General features: G+C 43.4%; 1 protein-coding gene across 1 annotated transcript in view; it reads right to left on the bottom strand.

Moving 5' to 3' along the window:
• DYNC2I2 (dynein 2 intermediate chain 2) overlaps positions 1–17907 on the bottom strand; it is a 37930-nt gene extending 20023 nt beyond the window's left edge. The window contains exon 1 of the mRNA XM_004476441.4: positions 17722–17907. Within this exon, the coding sequence (XP_004476498.2) occupies positions 17722–17907 (186 nt within the window). The remainder of the gene's footprint in view (positions 1–17721) is intronic.
• Between the last annotated feature and the right edge of the window lie 2823 nt (positions 17908–20730).

The raw sequence follows: 20730 nt of genomic DNA, 5'->3' as shown, positions 1-20730 counted from the left end.
CTATAGTTAGTAATAATACTTTGACAATGCTATTTCAGTTTGTAATAAATGTTTCACAACAATGTAATGTGGTGGTGGGGAGAGGTACAGGAGCCCTATATGATGATATGTATGTTTGTTTTGTAAATTCACAACTTTTACTACACATTTATTGTTTATGTACATTCATGTATGAATGATATACTTCAATAAAATTTTATTTAAAAAAAAGAAAATGGAATATAAGTGTTGGCAAAAATGTGGAGAAGTAAGAACCCTCGGGAAAAACAGATGTGGCTCAAGCAATTGGGCTCCCATCTACCATTTAGGAGGTCCAGGGTTCAATGCCCAGAGCCTCCTGGTGAAGGCAAGCTGGCCCGTGTGGTGAGCTGGCCCTCATGGCGTGCTAAACTGTGCAGAGTACTGCCCACACAGGAGTGCTGGCCCACGCCAAGAGCTGATGTAGCAAGATGATGCAACAAAAAAAGACACAGCGGAGAGACAATAAGAGACAGAGCAGATCAGGGAGCTGAGGTGGCACAAGAGAATGATCACCTCTCTCCCACACCAGAAGGTCCCAGGATCAGTTCCCAGAGTCGACTAATGAGAATACAAGCAGACACAGAAAAACACAGTGAATGGACACAGAGAGCAGACAATGGGGGGCAGGAGAGTAAATTAAATAAATAAATCTAAAAAAAAAACCACCCTCTTACATTGTTGGTGGGAATGTAAAATGGTGCAGCGACTGTGGAAAAGAGTCTGCTGCCTCCTCAGGAAATTAAACACAGAATTCCCACACGACCTTGCAATTCCACTTGAGGTACTTACCCAAAAGAAGTGAAAGCAGTTACTCAGACAGATAAATGTACACCACTACTCATTGCAACATTATTCACAAAAGCCAAAAGGGGGAAACAAGCCAGGTGTCCAACAAAAGATGAATGGATAAATAAAATATGGCATTTCCAAAAAAATATATATATATATATGGCATTTCCACACAATGGAGTATTATTCATCCATAAAAAGAAGTGACATACTGGTACATACTACAACATGGATGAACTCTGAAGACATCATGTTGTGTGAAATAAGCTTGACACAGAAGGACAAATACTGTATGATTTCTCTTACATGAACTTCTTTGAATAAGCAAATTCAGAGACTGAAAGCAGAAGAGTGATTTCCAGGGATGAGAAAAGAGGAGAAAGGGGAATTATTACTAAAAGATGTAAGTTTTGGTTTGGAATGATGAAAACAGTCTGGAAATAATGGTAAAGTTACACAGTACTGTCAATGTAATTGTCAAAAACTTGTCCACTTAAAATGGTCAAAATGACTTTTGTGTTATACATATTTTACCACAACTAAAAATAATTTAAAAAAGAAAAAAGGAGGGAAGCGAACTTGGCCCAGTGGATAGGGCATTCACCTACCACATGGGAGGTCTGCAGTTCAAACCCCAGGCCTCCTTGACCCGTGTGGAGCTGGCCCATGTGCAGTGCTGATGCGCACAAGGAGTGCCGTGCCATGTAGGGTAGGGGTGTCCCCCGTGTAGCAGAGCCCCACGCACAAGGAGTGTGCCCCGTAAGGAGAGCCGCCCAGTGTGAAAGAAAGTGCAGCCTGCCCAGGAATGGCGCCGCACACACGGAGAGCTGACACAACAAGATGACGCAACAAAAAGAAACACAGGTAAACGGACTTGGCCCAGTGGTTAAGGCGTCCATCTACCACATGGGAGGTCCGCGGTTCAAACCCCGGGCCTCCTTGACCCGTGTGGAGCTGGCCCATGCACAGTGCTGAAGCGCACAAGGAGTGCCATGCCACGCAGGGGTGTCCCCCGCGTAGGGGAGCCTCACGTGCAAGGAGTGCGCCCCATAAGGAGAGTTCCCCAGTGTGAAAGAAAGTGCAGCCTGCCTAAGAATGGCGCCACCCACACGGAGAACTGACACAACAAGATGATGCAACAAAAAGAGATACAGATTCCCATGCCACTGACAACAACAGAAGCGAACAAAGAAACAAGAAGCAGCGAATAGACACAGAGAACAGACAACGGGGGTGGGGGGGGTAGGGAAGAGAAATAAATAAATAAATAAATCTTTTTTTAAAAAAAGAAACAAACACAGATTTCCAGTGCCACTGATAAGGAAAGAAGTGGCCACAGAAGAACACACAGCGAATGGACACAGCGAACAGACAACTGGGGGGAAGGGGAGAGAAATAAATTTTAAAAATAAAAAATTAATTAATAATAATAAAAAGGAAATGAGCTATCCAGCCACAAAAACACATATTTGTATATTACTAATTGAAAGAAGCCAGTCTGAAAAGGCTACATATTATATGATTTCAATAACATGACACTCTGAAAAAAGCCAAAACTACAAAGCCAGTAAAAAGATCAGTGGTAGCCAAGGTTCAGGAAGAGTGGGGGGAAGGAATGAATAGATAGGGCCGAGGGCGTTTCAGGATAGTGAAACTATTCTGTATGATACTATAATGGCGGACACATGACATTATGCACTTGTCAAAGCCCACAGAGCTTACAACACAAAGTAACCCCTAATGTAAATTATGGACTTAGTTGATAATAATGTATCAGGGGAAGGGGATGTGGCTCAAGCAACTGGGCTTCCATCTACCATATGGGAGGACCCGGGTTCGACTCCTGGGGCCTCCTGGTAAAGGTGTGCCAGGACCACACGGGGAGTGATGCCCCAAGATGATGCAACAAAAAAAAGAAGAGATGCAGGGGAGAGTCAAAGCGAGACACAATAGAAACCAAGAACTGAGGTGGTGCAAGTAACAGGGAACCTCTCTCCTACTTCAGAGGTCCCCAGGATCGAAAATTGGTGAAGCCTGGAGGAGAAAATGAGCAGACAAAAAAAAAAAAAGAAACAGACACAGAAGATCACACAGCAAATGGACACAGACTGCAAAAACAGCAGGGGTGGGGAAGAGGAGGAAAAAAATAATAATGTCTCGGGAAGCGGATGTGGCTCAAGCAACTGGGCTCATGCCTATCACATGGGAGGTCTGTGGTTCGGTTCCTGGTGTCTTCTAAAGAAGACAGCAAGCTGCAGGCACAGTAAGTTGGCAAAACAAGATGATGCAACAGACAGAAGAATAAAAACATGATGAGAGACACAAGAAGCAAGGAGCAGAGGTTCTGGGTGCCTCCTAGAGAAGATGGGCAAGACAGGGAAGCTGACGTGACGGGAAGGCATAGCAAGATGACACAACAAGATGACACAACAAGAGACACAGGAGGAAGACCTTAATTAGAGACCCAAAAAAGCAGGGAATGGAGGTGGCTTAAGGGATTAGGTGATTCCCTTCTGCACTGGAGGTACCGGGTTCAATTTCCAATGTCTCCTAAAGAAACAAGATGAACAAACATAGCAAGAGCAAAACAATGAGAGGGTGGGGAGAAATAATTAAATAAGTCTTTAAAAATAATATTAATAACAATAATGTATCAATATTGGCTCATCAACTGTAGCGCACATTAACATACAAGATGTTAATAATAGGGGAATCTGGGGATGGTGGGTAATAGGAGTTATGGGTCAGTGCCGCCCTGCACAGGAGTGCTAGCCCACGCGGAGAGCTGACGCAGCAAGATGATGCAACAAAAAGAGACACAGAGGAGAGACAATAAGAGATGCAGCAGACCAGGAAGCTGAGGTGGCACAAGAGAATGATCACCTCTCTCCTACTCCGGAAGGTCCCAGGATTGGTTCCCAGAGCCACCTAATGAGAATACAAGCAGGCACAGAAGAACATACAACGAATGGACAGAGAGAGCAGACAATGGAGGGAGGGGGGAGAAAATAAATAAATAAATCTTAAAAAGTCTATTTTTAAAAATAGTAGCAACATATATCCGAGAGAAATTAAACATAGGTCCAAGAATAAGTATAAAACATACCAGTTATTTAGCAACTTCTTCAGGGGAAAACTATATAAAATATACATTTGGTAATATGTGTGAGACCTCCTTTTCCTAAGATCTGTCAAAATGTCCGTGGGGGCAGAGGAAGATGTTCTCCAGTTGAGGAAATACAGTACCATACTGTGTGTGTGTGCGTGTTGACCTGCTGCCCAAGGCGGGCTCCCTGTTTACCTCCCCTCCACCTACAAACACCGAGGACCGTGAGCACCGCTGTGGAGCAGCCTCTGGGCTCGGAACCCACCTGAGCGGGCACACGAGGCTCCCCAGTGAAAAGGAACCTAGAGACTCCTGCAGAGCAGCAGCCTCAGAATCACCTGGAGGGCTTGTTAGAACACAAATTGCTGCCCTCCCACCCCACCCCCCTTTTACGGTCCAGGTAGGTCTGTCATGGGGCTGACATTGTGTTTTCTAAGAAGCTACCAGATGATGCCACTCCTACAGGGGCAAGGGGCCTCTTACCCTCAGAACCCCCCAGGGCTAGGCTAAGCCCCTCCTTCATATGCTTTTCTTGGCCTTTTGTCTGAAGGGGAGGACCATTACCTCCAAAGCCTTCCCTTTAGTCCCATGGCTCAACTCCAGGGTTCAAGCCATGCTTTGCACTGTGCAGACAACACTCACGTTCTTTCTTCCATTGCCTCTCCTTATCACCCACCATTCCCACGCCTTGGGCCAAGGTTTCACCTGGGGTAAGTGGGGTGGCAGGGCTCCTCTCCAGAGGCTGAGGGACTGCTAAAGGAGAGCCTACCAAAGGGACACTGCCCGAGCCCTCTGGGAGTGGCTGCCCATTGCCACTTCCCCTTCTTTTTCCTCTGGCTCCCTTCATTCTGAAGTCCTCCCCTCCACACTCAATTCCCTTCCAAGTCCTGCACACACGCGCACACACACACACACACAAACACACGATGTGATAGTAGAGCAATTCAGTGGGGTAATTCAGTGGCTCTTTATCAGCACCCAGCAAACCCCACACGGATACCCTGCCAAAATCTGACCAAGAATTTTTGAGCAGATACAATGTGACAGGAATATCTTGTCAGATGCAATGTTGAGCTGACTGGGTTTGAGGATGTGATCTGGATGATTAAGTTATCTCAAATGAGACCTCAAAAACTGTGCCGTAACGACCAGCATCAAGGTGTAATCCCCTGTTTATCTGAACTTGCCATCTTCGATATATGAGGCCAATGAAGGGCTACTCGAGGAATGACTTGGAGCTGAATGACAATCAAGTGTAGAGGACAATAATTGGATGTTTTCTTAGAAATTAGGAGGCGCTGTCATGCTAGTCACCTTTGTGTTGGAATTACTGAAGACTATTTTGATGTTGTCCTAAGTATTTTAAACCCTTCACATGTGCTTTGAAAAAAATCTAGTACCAAAACTGTCTAGCAAACTCAAAAACACTGAGTGCAACTGGTTTAATTCTCCCTTGAAAATCTCGAAGAGACCAGACCCCGGATTAAAGACAAACATGCTCCAGCAGGGGGTGCCCTATGTTGGGGAACAGCAGAGGAAAGAAGGTGCCGCCAGGTCTAGGAGAGGGAGGCCACTACCTTCAGGAATCTGCAAAGTCAGGCAGGGAGGCAGCTGGATTTAACTAACAGCAGAGAGCGAGAAATGCTGAAGCAGCTGAAATGAAAGAACACAGGGCTATGACTCAATCAGCATTTCCAGGGGGCCTCTGGGAGATGCAAAAATACACAGGACCTACTCCCTGCCCTCAGGGAGCTCATAATCAATTCATCAAAGGAGACAGTCTGGAATGTCAAAAAAGCATCCAGGACTTCCGGCAAGATGGTGGCTGAGTGAGCTTGCCTTGCCGTCTCTCCTGGGAAGAGGCAGCTGGGCACCGCTGGAGGTTCTCCGGGACCAGGCTTTTTCAGGATTTTTTCAGGGCAGGAAGTGTCTGGACATCGATTTGGTGGGAAGGTAACGGAAAGGACTGGTCTATAAGATATAATTTGGGACTTTTCAGGAGGGGGAGGCAAGATGGCGGCTGAGTGAACTTCCCGGTTACTAGCTCCTGGGGGGAATCGGCTGGGAGGCGTCGGAGACTCTTTGGGACCGGCTGTCTCGGGATTTTTCCTGGTCCGGAGGTGTCTGGACATCGATTTGGAGGGAAGGTAACAGAGAGGATCCATCTGTGAAATATACACGGAGATCCCAGCTACGTGTGGAGGACTCCCTCCTTGGGTAGGCGGAGCCGAGGCAGCTAGCACCGTGGCAGGTGGCGGGCGGGAGAGCCGAGCCGCGCTGTGCCGCGGCGGGCGAAGGAGACAAGCCCAGCCGAGCCTAGTCGTGCCGCGGCCGGCGGCGGGCGGGAGAGCCGAGCCGCGCTTCGCAGCAGCGGCGGGCGGTGGGCGGGGAAGCCGAGTCCAGCCGAGTCCGGCCGAGCCCGGCTGAGCCGCAGCGGGTGGGGGGGACAAGCCCAGCCACGCTGCGCTGGGCGGCGGGCAGGAAAGCCGAGCTCAGCCGAGCCCAGCCGAGCCGCGGCGGGCGGCGGGCGGGGGACCGGAGCCCAGCTGAGCCCAGCCGAGCCTGGCGGCGGGGTTTCTGTTCTTTGTTTTGTTTTTTTTTTTATTTTTTTTTTTATTTTTTATTTTTTGTTGTTGTTGTTGTTCTTGTTGTTCTTTTTTTTTTTTCAATCCTCTCTTTCTTGTCCCCAATATTCTTCTTATACTATTTTACCTTAACAATACAATAGGTCCTACAGGAAATACCTCACATTTCCTGGGTTTCCTCACCCTCCACTGCCTCATTTCTCTGTGAATAGATTTAGCCTATCTACACTATCCCCTTTCCCCTACAACTTGATATCCTCCACCATCTGCTATCTCTCCTATATTCCATCTCCCTTTCTTTGATCCACAAAGTGTCTAACTCTTAATTTCTAATACCTTTGTTTAGTTTTCCATCTGGTATTCGTCCCTGAAACTATTACCTTTCTTTTCTCTTTCCCTCTCTCACGAAAACAATAGCCTCTTAGTACGTACCACATTCCTCCCATATTCAGTCGTCTACCTCATTATAGGTACTTTCCTACTACTATAACTCTACACAATTTACATGATCTAACCTCCATCCTCCCAGAACTCATATTGTTGCTTTGTAAACATATATCACCAATACTACTTCACACTTTTTCCTTCCTTACACAATTGACTTTCCCCAGCACTAATACTTTCCTTTAAGGTGAGCTTAACTAGCAATAAGAAATTGGAATAAGAAGAACAAAGTGACAAAGAGAAGATATAACACTTACGCAAAAACAACAGCTAATTAATCTCCAAGACTAGACAAAGAAGCTAAGGAACTGATTAAACCCGTCAAGAAAAAATGTTGACAAGACAGCAACAAAAATCTACAAACCAAACCAGTAATCAGGAAAACATGGCTGAATCCAGTCAACAAACTGAAAATCAGGAAGGGGGGCAGGACTTCGCACAAGCAATGAAAGATCTCAGAACATTTATCACCGACAAATTTGATGAAGTAATGAAAGAGGTTAACAGCGTGAAGACAACACTTGGAGGGGAAATTGCAGACATGCGCAAAAAAATAACAGATATGATGGAAATGAACACCACAATTCAAGAAATCAAAAATACACTTGCAGCAAATATCAGCAGACTAGAAGAGGCAGAGCAGAGAATTAGTGATGTGGAAGACAGTGCATTGGAAATCAAACAGATAGTAGAAGTGGTCAATAAAAAGGTAGAAAAAATCCAGATAGGACTTAGGGACCTGAATGATAACGCAAAACGCTCAAACATACGTATTATAGGCATTCCAGAAGGAGAAGAGAAGGGAAAGGGGTCAGAAGGAGTGTTGCAGGAAATAATGAATGAAAACTTCCCAAATCTACTGAAAGAGACAGATGTACATATCCAAGAAGCACAGCGCACTCCACTGGACATAAACCCCAACAGGCCCACCCCAAGACATATACTTGTCAAATTATCCAATGCTCAAGACAAAGAAAAAATTCTAAAAGCAGCAAGAGAAAAGAAAACCATCACATACAAGGGAAACTCCATAAGATTAAGTGCTGATTTCTCATCTGAAACGATGGAGGCAAGAAGGCAGTGGTATGATATAGTCAAGGTACTAAAGGAAAAAAATCTCCAACCAAGAATACTCTATCCAGCTAAACTAGCATTCAAAAATGATGGAGAGTTCAAAATATTCACAGATAAACAGAAACTGAAAGAGTATATCAACAAGAAACCTCCCCTTCAAGAAATTCTTAAGGGAATTCTGCAGGAAGAAAGGAAAAAACAGGACAGTCAGAGATGGAGGAGAGTGTAAAAGCAACAAGAAAGACAAAAATAGAAGGGGAAAATAAAATAATACAAACAAAATATAACAAACACAAATCCAACCAAAATATGGCTACCATAAATAACTCTCTAAACGTAATAACACTGAATGTCAACGGATTAAACTCACCTATCAAAAGATTCAGACTGGGACACTGGATAAGGAAATACGACCCATCTATATGCTGCCTACAACAGACACATCTTAGACCCAGAGACTCATGGAGGTTGAAAGTGAATGGCTGGAAAACAATCATACAAGCAAACAACAACCAAAAAAAGGCAGGAGTAGCTATATTAATATCAGACAAAATAGACTTTAAATGCGAAACAATTGTGAGAGACAAAGAAGGATACTATATTTTAGTGAAAGGGACAATTTGTCAAGAAGATCGAACAATCATAAATATTTATGCTCCTAACAAGGGCGCCTCTAAATATGTGAGGCAAACGCTGGAAAAACTAAGTGAAAGAATAGATGCATCTACAATTATAGTGGGGGATTTTAATACACCACTATCAACTCTGGACAGAACATCTCAAAAGAGAATCACTAAAGAAACAAAACATTTGAACAGTATATTAGAAGAGCTGGATCTAATAGACATATATAGATCATTACACCCAAACACAGCAGGATATACATTTTTCTCAAGCGCTCATGGAACATTCTCCAAGATTGACCATGTGCTAGGCCACAAAGAAAGGCTTAATGAATTCAGAAAGATCGAAATCATACAAAACAATATCTCTGACCACAGTGGAGTCAAGCTGGAAATTTGCAAGGGACAGAGACCCAGACTTCACACGACAATTTGGAAATTAAACAGCACACTCTTAGAAAAACAGTGGGTCAAAGAGGAAATCTCAAAAGAAATCAATGACTACCTTGAAACAAATGATAATGATAACACAACATACCAAAATTTATGGGATGCAGCAAAAGCGGTACTGAGAGGGAAATTTATAGCCATAAATTCATATATCAAAAAAGAAGAAAGAGCAGAAATTGAAGAATTAACTGCACATTTGAAGGAATTAGAAAAACAACAACAAAGTAACCCAACAGAAAGAAGAAGGAAGGAAATAACAAAGATAAGAGCAGAACTAAATGAAATAGAAAATAAGAAAGCACTTGAAAAAATAAACAAGACCAAGAGCTGGTTTTTTGAGAAGATCAACAAAATTGACAAACCTTTAGCGAGACTAACAAAGAAAAAAAGAGAAAAGATGCAAATACACAAAATAAGAAATGAGAAAGGTGATATCACCACTGACCCCACAGAAATAAAGACTATCATAAGAGGATACTTTGAAAAACTATATTCCAACAAAAATGACAATTTAGAGGAAATGGACAAATTCCTAGAAATACATAAGCAGCCCATACTGACGAAAGAAGAAATTGATGATCTTAACAAACCATTCACAAGCAAAGAGATAGAATCAGTCATTAAAAATCTCCCAACTAAGAAGAGCCCAGGGCCAGACGGCTTCACAGGTGAATTCTACAAAACATTCCAGAAAGAACTAACACCAATCCTGTTGAAACTATTCCAAAAAATCGAAACAGAAGGAACACTGCCTAATTCCTTCTATGATGCCAACATTACCCTAGTACCAAAGCCAAACAAAGACACCACAAGAAAGGAAAATTACAGACCAATTTCTCTAATGAACCTAGACGCAAAAATACTTAACAAAATACTTGCTAATCGTATTCAACAACACATTAAACGAATTATACACCATGACCAAGTGGGATTTATCCCAGGTATGCAAGGATGGTTCAACATAAGAAAATCAATCAATGTAATACACCATATAAACAGATTGAGAGAAAAAAACCACATGATTATATCTATAGATGCAGAAAAGGCATTTGACAAAATACAGCACCCCTTCCTGATAAAAACACTCCAAAAGATCGGAATACAAGGAAACTTTTTGAACATGATAAAGAGTATATATGAAAAACCTAAAGCCAACATTGTTTACAATGGCGAAGTCCTGAAATCCTTCCCTCTAAAATCAGGAACAAGACAAGGATGCCCATTGTCTCCGCTCCTATTTAACATTGTCTTGGAAGTACTGGCTCGAGCACTGAGACAAGAACCAGATATAAAAGGCATTCAAATTGGAAGGGAAGAAGTCAAAATTTCATTATTTGCAGATGACATGATCCTATATATAGAAAACCCTGAGAGATCCTCAACAAAGCTCCTAGAACTCATAAATGAGTTTAGCAAAGTCGCAGGTTATAAGATCAATGCGCAAAAATCAGTAGCATTTCTATACACCAATAATGAGCAAGATCAGGAGGAAATCAAGAAACAAATACCATTCACAATAGTAAATAAAAAAATCAAATACTTAGGAATAAATTTAACTAAAGAGGTAAAAAACTTATACATCGAGAACTATACAAGATTGTTCAAGGAAATCAAAGAAGACCTAAATAAATGGAAGAATATTCCCTGTTCATGGATAGGAAGACTGAATATTATTAAGATGTCTATCCTACCAAAACTGATCTACACATTCAATGCAATCCCAATAAAAATCAACACAGCCTTCTTTAAGGAACTAGAAAAACTAACTATGAAATTTATTTGGAATAAAAAGAGGCCCCGAATAGCCAAAGACATATTGAAAAAGAAAAACGAAATAGGAGGAATCACACTTCCTGACTTCAAAACATACTACAAAGCTACAGTAGTGAAAACAGCATGGTACTGGCATAAGGAGAGACACACAGACCAATGGAATCGAATTGAAAGTTCAGATATAGAACCTCATGTATATAGCCATATAATATTCGATAAAGCCACCAAACCCTCTCAACTGGGAGAGAATGGCCTATTCAACAAATGGTGCCTGGAGAACTGGATAGCCATATGTAGAAGAATGAAAGAGGATTACCATCTCACACCTTATACAAAGATCAACTCTAGATGGATCAAAGACCTAAATATAAGAGCCAAGACCATAAAGACCTTAGAAAGCAGTGTAGGGAAACATCTACAGGACCTTGTAATAGGAAATAGCTTCATGAATATCACACCAAAAGCACGAGCAGCAAAAGAACAAATAGATAAATGGGACTACCTCAAAATTAAAGCCTTCTGCACCTCAAAGGAGTTTGTCAAGAAAGTAAAAAGGGAACCCACACAATGGGAGAAAATATTTGGCAACCATATATCTGATAAGAGACTTATAACTTGCATATATAAAGAACGCATATATCTCGAAAACAAAAAGATAAACAACCCATTTAAAAAATGGGAAAAAGATTTAAACAGACACTTCTCCAAAGAAGAAATACAAATGGCTAAAAAGCACATGAAAAAATGCTCCAAATCCCTAGCTATCAGGGAAATGCAAATCAAAACTACAATGAGATACCATCTTACTCCCATAAGATTGGCAGCCATGAAAAAAACAGTAGAATACAAATGCTGGAGAGGATGTGAAGAAAGGGGAACACTCATCCATTGCTGGTGGGAATGCAGAAGGATCCAACCATTCTGGAGGACAGTTTGGCAGTTTCTCAAAAAATTATCCATAGATTTGCCATATGACCCAGCAATACCACTGCTGGGTATATACCCATCAGATCTGAAAACAAGGACACAAACCGATATATGTACACCAATGTTCATAGCAGCATTGTTCACCATCGCCAAAAGTTGGAATCAATCCAAAAGTCCATCAACAGATGAGTGGATCAATAAAATGTGGTATATACACACAATGGAATACTACTCAGCTGTAAGAACCAATACACTACAATCGCACGTGATAACATGGATGAACCTTGAGAATCTTATGTTAAGTGAAGCAACCCAGGCATTGAAGGACAAATACTATATGACCTCAATGATATGAAATAAGTTAACTGCCTCAGAGAGCTAGAGTCTGGAAAAGTGGCTTACTGGAAATCGGGGGGTGGAGGAAGGATGTGAGTTAATGTCTGTAGGGGTGGACTCTGTGATGAGCTGGGGGTAAGTATGAGCACAAAGAAGGGACAAAATGGGGGCAAGGGGTTACCTTTGGGTGGGGTTTTCTGGGTTTGAGGGGGGCTGGGGATGGGAAGAGGGGTAATATGGTCCAAGAAATAGGTGGGAGGGAGGGGCAACATACAAACATGGGAGAGTGCCAGAAGTTTGTTGAGAACTAAATGTTGAGTAAAACGTATCAAAGTATAAGTAGGAGGGTCACCTGGTTAGGACGCTCAGGGGGTATGGTCTGATGCAGGACGGACTCCGGAGGGAATAGCTGAAGGCTCATTTTGCCAAGGTGCGTTCTACCATTGGGTGGGGTGGACCCATATCCTGGGGAAGACTAATGCCGTCGAATAGAGAGAACTGTATCTCTCGTGAGAAAGGACGGCTCCCAGGGCATTAGATTGGCAGGCGTTGTGGGCCCTAAGGGGAGGGGAAAATGGACGTGCAATGGATAGAACAAAGGTAAATAAGGGGGCAAAAGAGGAGTTATGTGAGAGTACACGAGGATGAATATAAAACAGCTAATATTACACCAAAAACATATAGGGGACGACAGACGAATAATGAAAACCATAAGACAAAACATAGGATAACTAAAAAATTTAGAAAACTGTACAACCTAAAGTATGGACCACATAGTAAGCACAAATGTTACCTTGTTTGAAAACTATAGTTTCGGAATCTGTACATCAGTTTCAGGAAATATGATATGAATAAGTTAAAAGATTATTGCTGTGGAAGGGAAAAGGTTTTATGGTGGATCTGGGGAAATACTGTATATTGTATATACGAATTTTGGTGATCTAAGACTCTTCTGAAGCTGACATTATGTTGGGATTCACTTTACGGGAAGTTGTGGATCACAGAGTGGTTCAACAATGGCAGCGGAGGAATACTGATATGGGATGTTATTGACAGGATATATATGGTTGACAGGGAGTTATACAGGGCATATGCCCAGGGTATATGGTAATGTCTATATATACTCATAGTGGAAACAATTAAAAACAACAGCTGGGGGGGTACTGGGCTCCTGGCCGGGGGGTCACTGTTGTGGGCCCTGGGAGAGCAGCGGCAATCCTCCAGGTGCAACGGCAAGAACCAGGAAGGAAGGAGGGCCCAACAGTGGGCCCTTGATATTAATGGCTACACTTTTGAGCCTATGCACCTGCAATATGAACAAGGCCTAGAGTAGCATTGTGCCTGGGGGTTTCCTCCTGACAGCCTTCATGTTACTCAGATGTGGCCACTCTCACAGCCAAACTCAGCGTGTAGATGTGATGCATTCCCCCCAGCGTGGGACACGACACCCGGGGATGAGCCTCCCTGGCACCGAGGGATCACTACCACATACCAGCTGAAGAAGCAACTAGAAAATGTCCTTGAATTAAAGATTCAATGCGGAACAGCAGAATATACCTGTCTACATATAATAACATGACTTCGGGAAGCGGTTTGACCTAATGTAAGGGGGAAATGGAGAGGAGAAATGAGATTATAAGGCTGTGAGTCTCTAAAAAAGAGTCTGGAGGTTGTCAGAAGGAATACCCCTATGTACAACTGAACAGAGTCTAAGAGACAGATAAGGTAGATACAACCCCAGGTATTGGTTCTTTTGAGGGATAAAGAGACCCACGGGTTCTATGGTCATGGCAGAAGGGGTTCACTGCCATGACAGATGGCCCTTCTTTGGAGCTGGTGTTTCTGCGTGATGGAAATGGACTCAGAGGGGATCTCTTTTCACAAGACTTGCATGCTACTTTATTGGAATTGTAGTTGGTGCTGAGTTTAAGATATATGTAGGGGATTTGAATCTCTGGACTGATAATATGACACCCAGGCCCAGAGCCTCAACAGACTTCAGCTCCTACACTTTGACTTATTGGACTTACTCCACTCAGCTAACATGGAGTTGAAGAAGGTCAACCACCACAGCATGGAGCCTAGAGTGTCTACAACTAGAAGCGGGAAGAGTGCATCCAGTACCCATGTGGAATCTAAGCCCTCACTTGACATAGGTGTGCAATGGACACAACCAATCCAATGTCCACAGAGGAAATGTGAAATGGGTGTGGGAACGGTAGCCATGGGGGCTGCTGGGTGTGGGGAACGGGAGGAAGAGATGAGATGTGGAGGCGTTTTCGGGACGTGGAGTTGTCCTGGATACTGCTTCACGGACAATTACGGGACACTGTAGATCCCCCCAGGGCCCACTGGATGGAACGTGAGAGAGTCTGGGCTATGATGTGGACCATTGACTATGGGGTGCAGTGATGCTCAGAGATGAACTTACCAGGTGCAATGGATGTATCACGATGATGGGAGAGAGTGTTGCTGTGGGGGGAGTGGGGGGCGGGGGCGGTGGGGTTGAATGGGACCTCATATATATTTTTTAATGTAATAAAAAAATAATAATAATAAATAAATATTTAAAAAAAATATCTTCTTACCTCAAAAAAAAAAAAAAAAAAAAAAAGCATCCAACATTTTGACAGCATCAGAATGGTGCTTTAAAAAGATAATTCTGCTGGAAACAGGATGGATTAAATTAGTGGTTCCTGAATTTAGCTATACATCAAAAACGCCTGGGAGCTTTTATAAAAGCAGATTCCAATGTCACACCACATACCAATGAAGTCAGAATCTCTGCAGGAAAAGACCAGGTATTCAAATTATTCAAAATTCTCTAGGGCATTCCAGCATTAGCCAAGTTCAAGAAACAGTGGCGGAGTAAGGGGTGTTTAGAAGCTTTCTATCTCAAACAGCCCGACTGGTCGACTCACAATCCCTTCCCAATGGAACAGCAATTTGCTTTTAAATGGCAAATCAGTAATCTCATGAAACCCCATAAGAAGTATTGTAATAAAACCCACTGTGCAAAATCCCCCAATAATAAGAATCCAAACATTAAACCCTGATCTTCCAATTCTAAATCCAGGTCCCTGCCCTTCTGTGAACAGATCCAGATATGACAAGAAAAGTTAGGTAACAGACCATTAATACTTTTTAAAATCCATCACTGCAATGTGAAAGTACCTGCACTGTTGTAAAGTATCTCCAATATTTGCACTGCTACATGTGCTAAGCAAAGATCACTATTCAACTTTTCTAAAAGAACTTAAAAAGTAGCTAAGAAACTATAAAAATTTAGCTACAACATTCATCACAGGCTGTTGATACTAGAGGAAAACTGGGAACAACCTAAAGATCCTTTGAATGAGAATAGCTAAATAATTGAAGTTATAGAAAAAAAATCTTTTCAAATAGAGAAAGATGTTCAGGAAGTATTAGGTGGAAAAAGTGGGTTTATAAAATGTAATGCATACTGTGAGTCCATTTTTGTTAAAAAAAAAAAAAAAGGAGGAGGAGGAGGAGAAAAAAGAAAAGAAAAAAAAAAGGGAGAAGATGGGCCAAAAGAGGAGAAAAAATGAGACTGAAGAGACACAAATGGCTGAGAAATGAGATGTTTGTAGGTGATTTTTATTTCCAGTTTTTTGTTTATCTGGATTTTTTCTAAATTTTGGACATAGATTACTGTTATAAAGAGTAAAAAAGTTAATTTGGAAAGAGCAACTTACCACTTTTTCTGGCCTCTGCAACTTCTTACAACTTAATAAAGGGTGTACCCCTCATTCAGCAAGACAGAAGAGGCTCTGATTCAAAATGAACAACCCTCATAGATAAAAACAATTTTATACCAAGTACTAGAATCATTTCTTAGAACCCTAGAGGTTAAAACTGTAGCTACAAGAAAAATAACAGGGAAGTAGATGTGGCTCAAGCAGTTGGGCACCCACCTACCACATGGGAGATCCGGGGTTCAGTTCCTAGTGCATACTACAGAAGATAAGCAAGACAGTGAGCTGGCGCAATGGGCTGGTGTAGTGAGATGACACCACGAAATGACACAACAAGGATACACAATGAGAGACAAACAAGCAGGGTGCGGAGATGGCTCAAGCAATTAGGCACCTCCCTCCCATATGGGAGGTCCTAGTTCGGTTCCCAGGGCTTCCTAAAAAGACGAGCAGAGAGAGCACACCAGTAGACAGCGAGTGCCAACAACGGGAATGTGGGGGGGGGGGGGGGTAAATAAATCTTTTTAAAAAGAAAATAAGCTTTAATCTCATTCTCTGCAAAAAAGAGATCAACTAAAACAGTGGTTCCCAACCTGAAGTCTTCTAAAATAATAATTTTCAGCAAGCAGGAGCTTTTTCAGGCATTTTTTAAAAGGCCAGTGTATGGGAAATATACCTTTATCTATAAGGATGGACAGATTTAACTAAAATGTTCACTGCCTCTGCTTTTGACTAGAACAATTCCAATTCAGTATGGGAATGTGGAAGCATTTTGAAGCTAGATCACATCCTGGCTTGAGATCAGCAGACTGTTTGGTCTGAGGCAAGAAACGTGTCCTAAGTGAGACTTCGTGGAAACCTCCTCTGTGTTGGTGAGGACCTGGGCTCTCTGCAGGTTCTGCTATCTGTGTGGCAAGCTAAGCCTGTTTTCTCTTGTAAACAATGTGCAGCACCCTGATATGCTTATTTTCATTCAGAGGTAAAGTCAAAGCCCTTAGGATGATCTACGATGATCTACAAGGATCTACCAGGCCCAACTTGACCTGTCTCTCCTTAGCCTCTCTGGCCTCAACTGGGACCACTCTCCCCTTCCTTCCGTCCTCTCCAGCCCACCTGCCTGCTCAAACTGACCAGATTTGCCTTAGCCCACTAGGTGTCACTTGCCCATTCTGCCTGCACCCCTGTACTGGAGGGATCCACTTGGCCAACTCTCTCACTCCTAGTCTTTGCTGAAATGACAACACTATGAAAGAAGCCCACCCTGGCCATGCCGCAGTCCACCCTCCTATTTGCCAACCCAGTCCTCCTCACCCTTTCTTTTCTTTTGTCTATGGCACCAGTCCTTCTAACATATTACATATTTAGTCATCTATCTCATAGACTGTTTATTTTCTATCTCCTGCAACCACCCCATGAAAGCTCCACAAGGGAGACCTCTGTCTCCTTCACTGATGAATCAATCCCCAGCACCAAAACACTGCTAGGCATGTGGCTGGCATTCCAAGTCTACACAGACGCCTCTGCAGAGGGCTTGGCACCCATTAGACCAGCCCCTCATCCCATTAAAGCATCTACTTTTGTGTGCTTTTGATTAAACAACTTGGAAACCAGTTTATCTAGACCGTACCACACACTTTGATTTTTTTTAATGAAAGTTTGAAACGCCTAGGGGTCCTTAGAAGTTTAAAAACTTTTTTTTTGTTGTTGTTGTTGAAAGACTAGGGAACCTCTGGACGAGAGTAATACCAAGGGCTAGTTCTGTGCATTAAAATATAAAAATAAAACGAACGGACGTCAAGTACTTTGCCCTCCTGCCACGCGACGCCCCCCCGCCCTCACTCCCGCTCACTTCACTCGCGTCGGGCCCGGGCCCTCACCGTCTCCCCGCGGATGCCCTGGGCGCCCCTCCACTGCGAGGGCACCGACACCACGCCCAGGGTCTCATCCTGAAGCAGCCCGGACCGCCCGGGCCCCTCGGCCCTCGTAGCCCTTCCTGCCGCCAGCGCCTCCGCACCCGCGCTCCGGGCCTCACAGAACGCCCGGGGCAGCCCGCGGGTTGCCATGGAGACGGCTCCGCCCTCTGACGTCGGCGCGCTGCGCCGTGACCTTTGCCTCCGCGCCTCCGGGAGCGGAAAACTGGGTAGCTGACACTCGCGGCGCCATTTTTTAATTGGTCGCACCTCGTTTTTTTTTCATGGCCCGAGAGAAAAAAGATTAATAATTCTTTTTGCCCACTGCGACAAGCGTGAACAGTTTTAGATACCCTGTCCCAGGAACGGGTACGCTTGGGACAGGCGCGGCTACTTGTGGGCAACGGGAAGAGCGGGAGTGCGACGCCTTTGCCAGGCTCAAAGATGGCGCTGAGCCACCTGGGGCAGACATGAGCGCTGGAGGCTGCCGCTGGGGCAGCCGGGTGAGTTCTGTGGCCTTCGAAGCTGAAGCTGCCCAGGGTATCCCGCAGAACGTGTAACTGCGCTGTTCCATTTGGCGGCGGTTTTGAGGCCAAGTGCTCGCCCTCTGGTCTTCAGTTTCTGCTTCAATGAACTGTGGTTAAAATACCCGTATGCAGATACCAATATAAAAATACTCAAATGAACTGTAGTTGACTAGTTGGAAGGCCCAAATGAGATCGTTATGTATACAGAAAAATCCTTGTTAAATTTAAAGACCCGAATGGAGCAGATCTAGCTCAAGTGGTTGAGTGCCTGCCTCCCACGTACAGGTTCTGGGTTCCATCCCTGGTACCTCCAAAAAAAAAAAGAAACCCAAATAACTATCAATTTTGAGTGACCAGCAAGGAACCCAGAGCTTTTTGCATGATCATCATACTAAATCCTCACAAGTCCAAGTCCGCAAGGAAACAACTATTGCTTATATATGTGTCGCATGAGCGTGCTAATAGAGAAGTGACAGCCCCCCACCCCCCCCCCCCCCCATCACCCAGTAAGGCCAGATCACCTTTGCCCAAGACACCCTGCAGCTTCCTGGCTCCAAAGCTCCTTCCTGAGCCTCTCAGGGGACATCTCCCTGTGAATCCCTGGCCTGCTTTTCTCTTATTGCTGAACCTTCAGGATGGAAACTTGCCTAGTTAGGGGCCCCTCTACAGCTTCCACTATAGAGTCCTCCTCATTTGGACTCTGTTCCAGCCAAGGCCATGAGGACCGATTAGATTAGCAACACTGGAAATAGAATGTAATTCTACTACCTAATTCTCTGTAACATTAGAAAATTTTACAGACATCAGCAAGGGCTCCAAAAATCACACTCAAAAAGAGACTCAGCAAATATGAGAACGTTCTCTCATGAACTATAACAAATGTATAATAGTAATACAGCGTGTTAATAATCAAATGGACGGGAAGTCGATGTGGCTCAAGCAATTGAGCTCCGGCCTACCACATGGGAGATCCCAGGTTCTGTTCCTGGTGCCTCCTAAAGAGAAGATGAGCAGACACAGAGAGCAGACAGCAAAGGGGCACAGAGAGCAAAGAGCGAGCTCAAACAACGAGGGGGTGGGAAATAAATAAATAAAAATAAATCTTTAAAAAATAATAATCAGATGTGTTGGGGAAATAAACACCAAATGTAAGATATGGACTATCGTTACTAGTAATTTTTTTTTTTTAAGTAGTAATATTTCCATGATGCTCTTTCATGGTTTGTAACAAATGTTCACAACAATGCAGGGTGTTGGTGGTGGGATGATGTAAGGGAACACTGTATGATGATATACATATTTGTTTTGTAAGTTCATGGCTTTTACTTTACATGTATTGTTTATGCATGTTCATGTAGGAATTATATAATTCAATAAAATTTTTATTTTTTAAAAAATGAGAAAAACTCAAGGCTGTGGGAGTCTTGAGGTCTGGGTTTGAAGTCTTTTTTAACTGGCTTGGTACATCTCTGGGTTTCCTATGTGTAAAATGAAGTTAACGAGACTGGATCTGCTCTATCTGAGCAAGGAAGGAGGAGAGTCTTTCAAGATGAGAAGTTTGACCTCAGATATTAAATGCCACAACCAGGTCAATAAAGATAAGGCCAGAAAAGAAAACACTGAAATTGGCATTTTGGGTGATAATCTGGTGGCCTCTTCAGAGAACAAGGAAGGTGGAGTAGTGAGGACAGAAAGCAGACTGCAGAGGCTTGAGGAATGAGAGGAGGCAGTAAAATAAGTAATGGATACTGTCTTAGTCAGCCAAAGGGGTGCTGATGCAAAATACCACAAGTTTGTTGGCTTTTATAAAGGGTATTTATTTGGGGTAGGAGCTTATAGATACCAGGCGGTAAAGCATAAGTTACTTCTGGTACCAAAGTCTATTTTTACGTGTTGGAGCAAGATGGCTGCCGATGCCTGCAAAGGTTCAGGCTTCCTGGGTTCCTCCCTTCCACGGTCTTACTTCTCTCGGGGTTCAGGGTTCTGTCTTCCTGGGGCTCGCTTCTCTTTCCTCTGTGTGCTTCCTTCCTGGGGCTCCAGCTTAAGGCTTCAGCATCAAACTCCAACATCAAAAAACCCCCAACTCTGTCCTTTGTCATGTCTTTTGTCTGTGAGTCCCCACTCACCAAGGGGTGGGAACTCAATGCCCTCATGACGTGGCCCAATCAAAGCCCTAATCATAACTTAATCATGCCCAGGTACAGACCAGATTAAAAACATAATCCAAAAATCTATTTTTGGAATTCATAGCCATATCAAACTGCCACAGACACTATTGGGAAACTAAATACAGGAAGAGCGTGTGAGTGCAAATTGGTAAAATCTAATTGGAGGGTAATTTAGCTTTAAAGTATGCCTCATCTTTAATCCAGAAATTCTACTGAGAATTTTCCTAAGGCAATAATTACAGATTTATATAGACATTTAGCCCCAAGGATAGTCAGCAACT

This window comes from Dasypus novemcinctus, chromosome 8 (assembly GCF_030445035.2).
Source record: "Dasypus novemcinctus isolate mDasNov1 chromosome 8, mDasNov1.1.hap2, whole genome shotgun sequence".
Lineage (NCBI taxonomy): Eukaryota > Metazoa > Chordata > Mammalia > Cingulata > Dasypodidae > Dasypus > Dasypus novemcinctus.
Note: the sequence above shows the minus strand (reverse complement) of the source record. Positions and strands in the feature narration are given on the sequence as shown.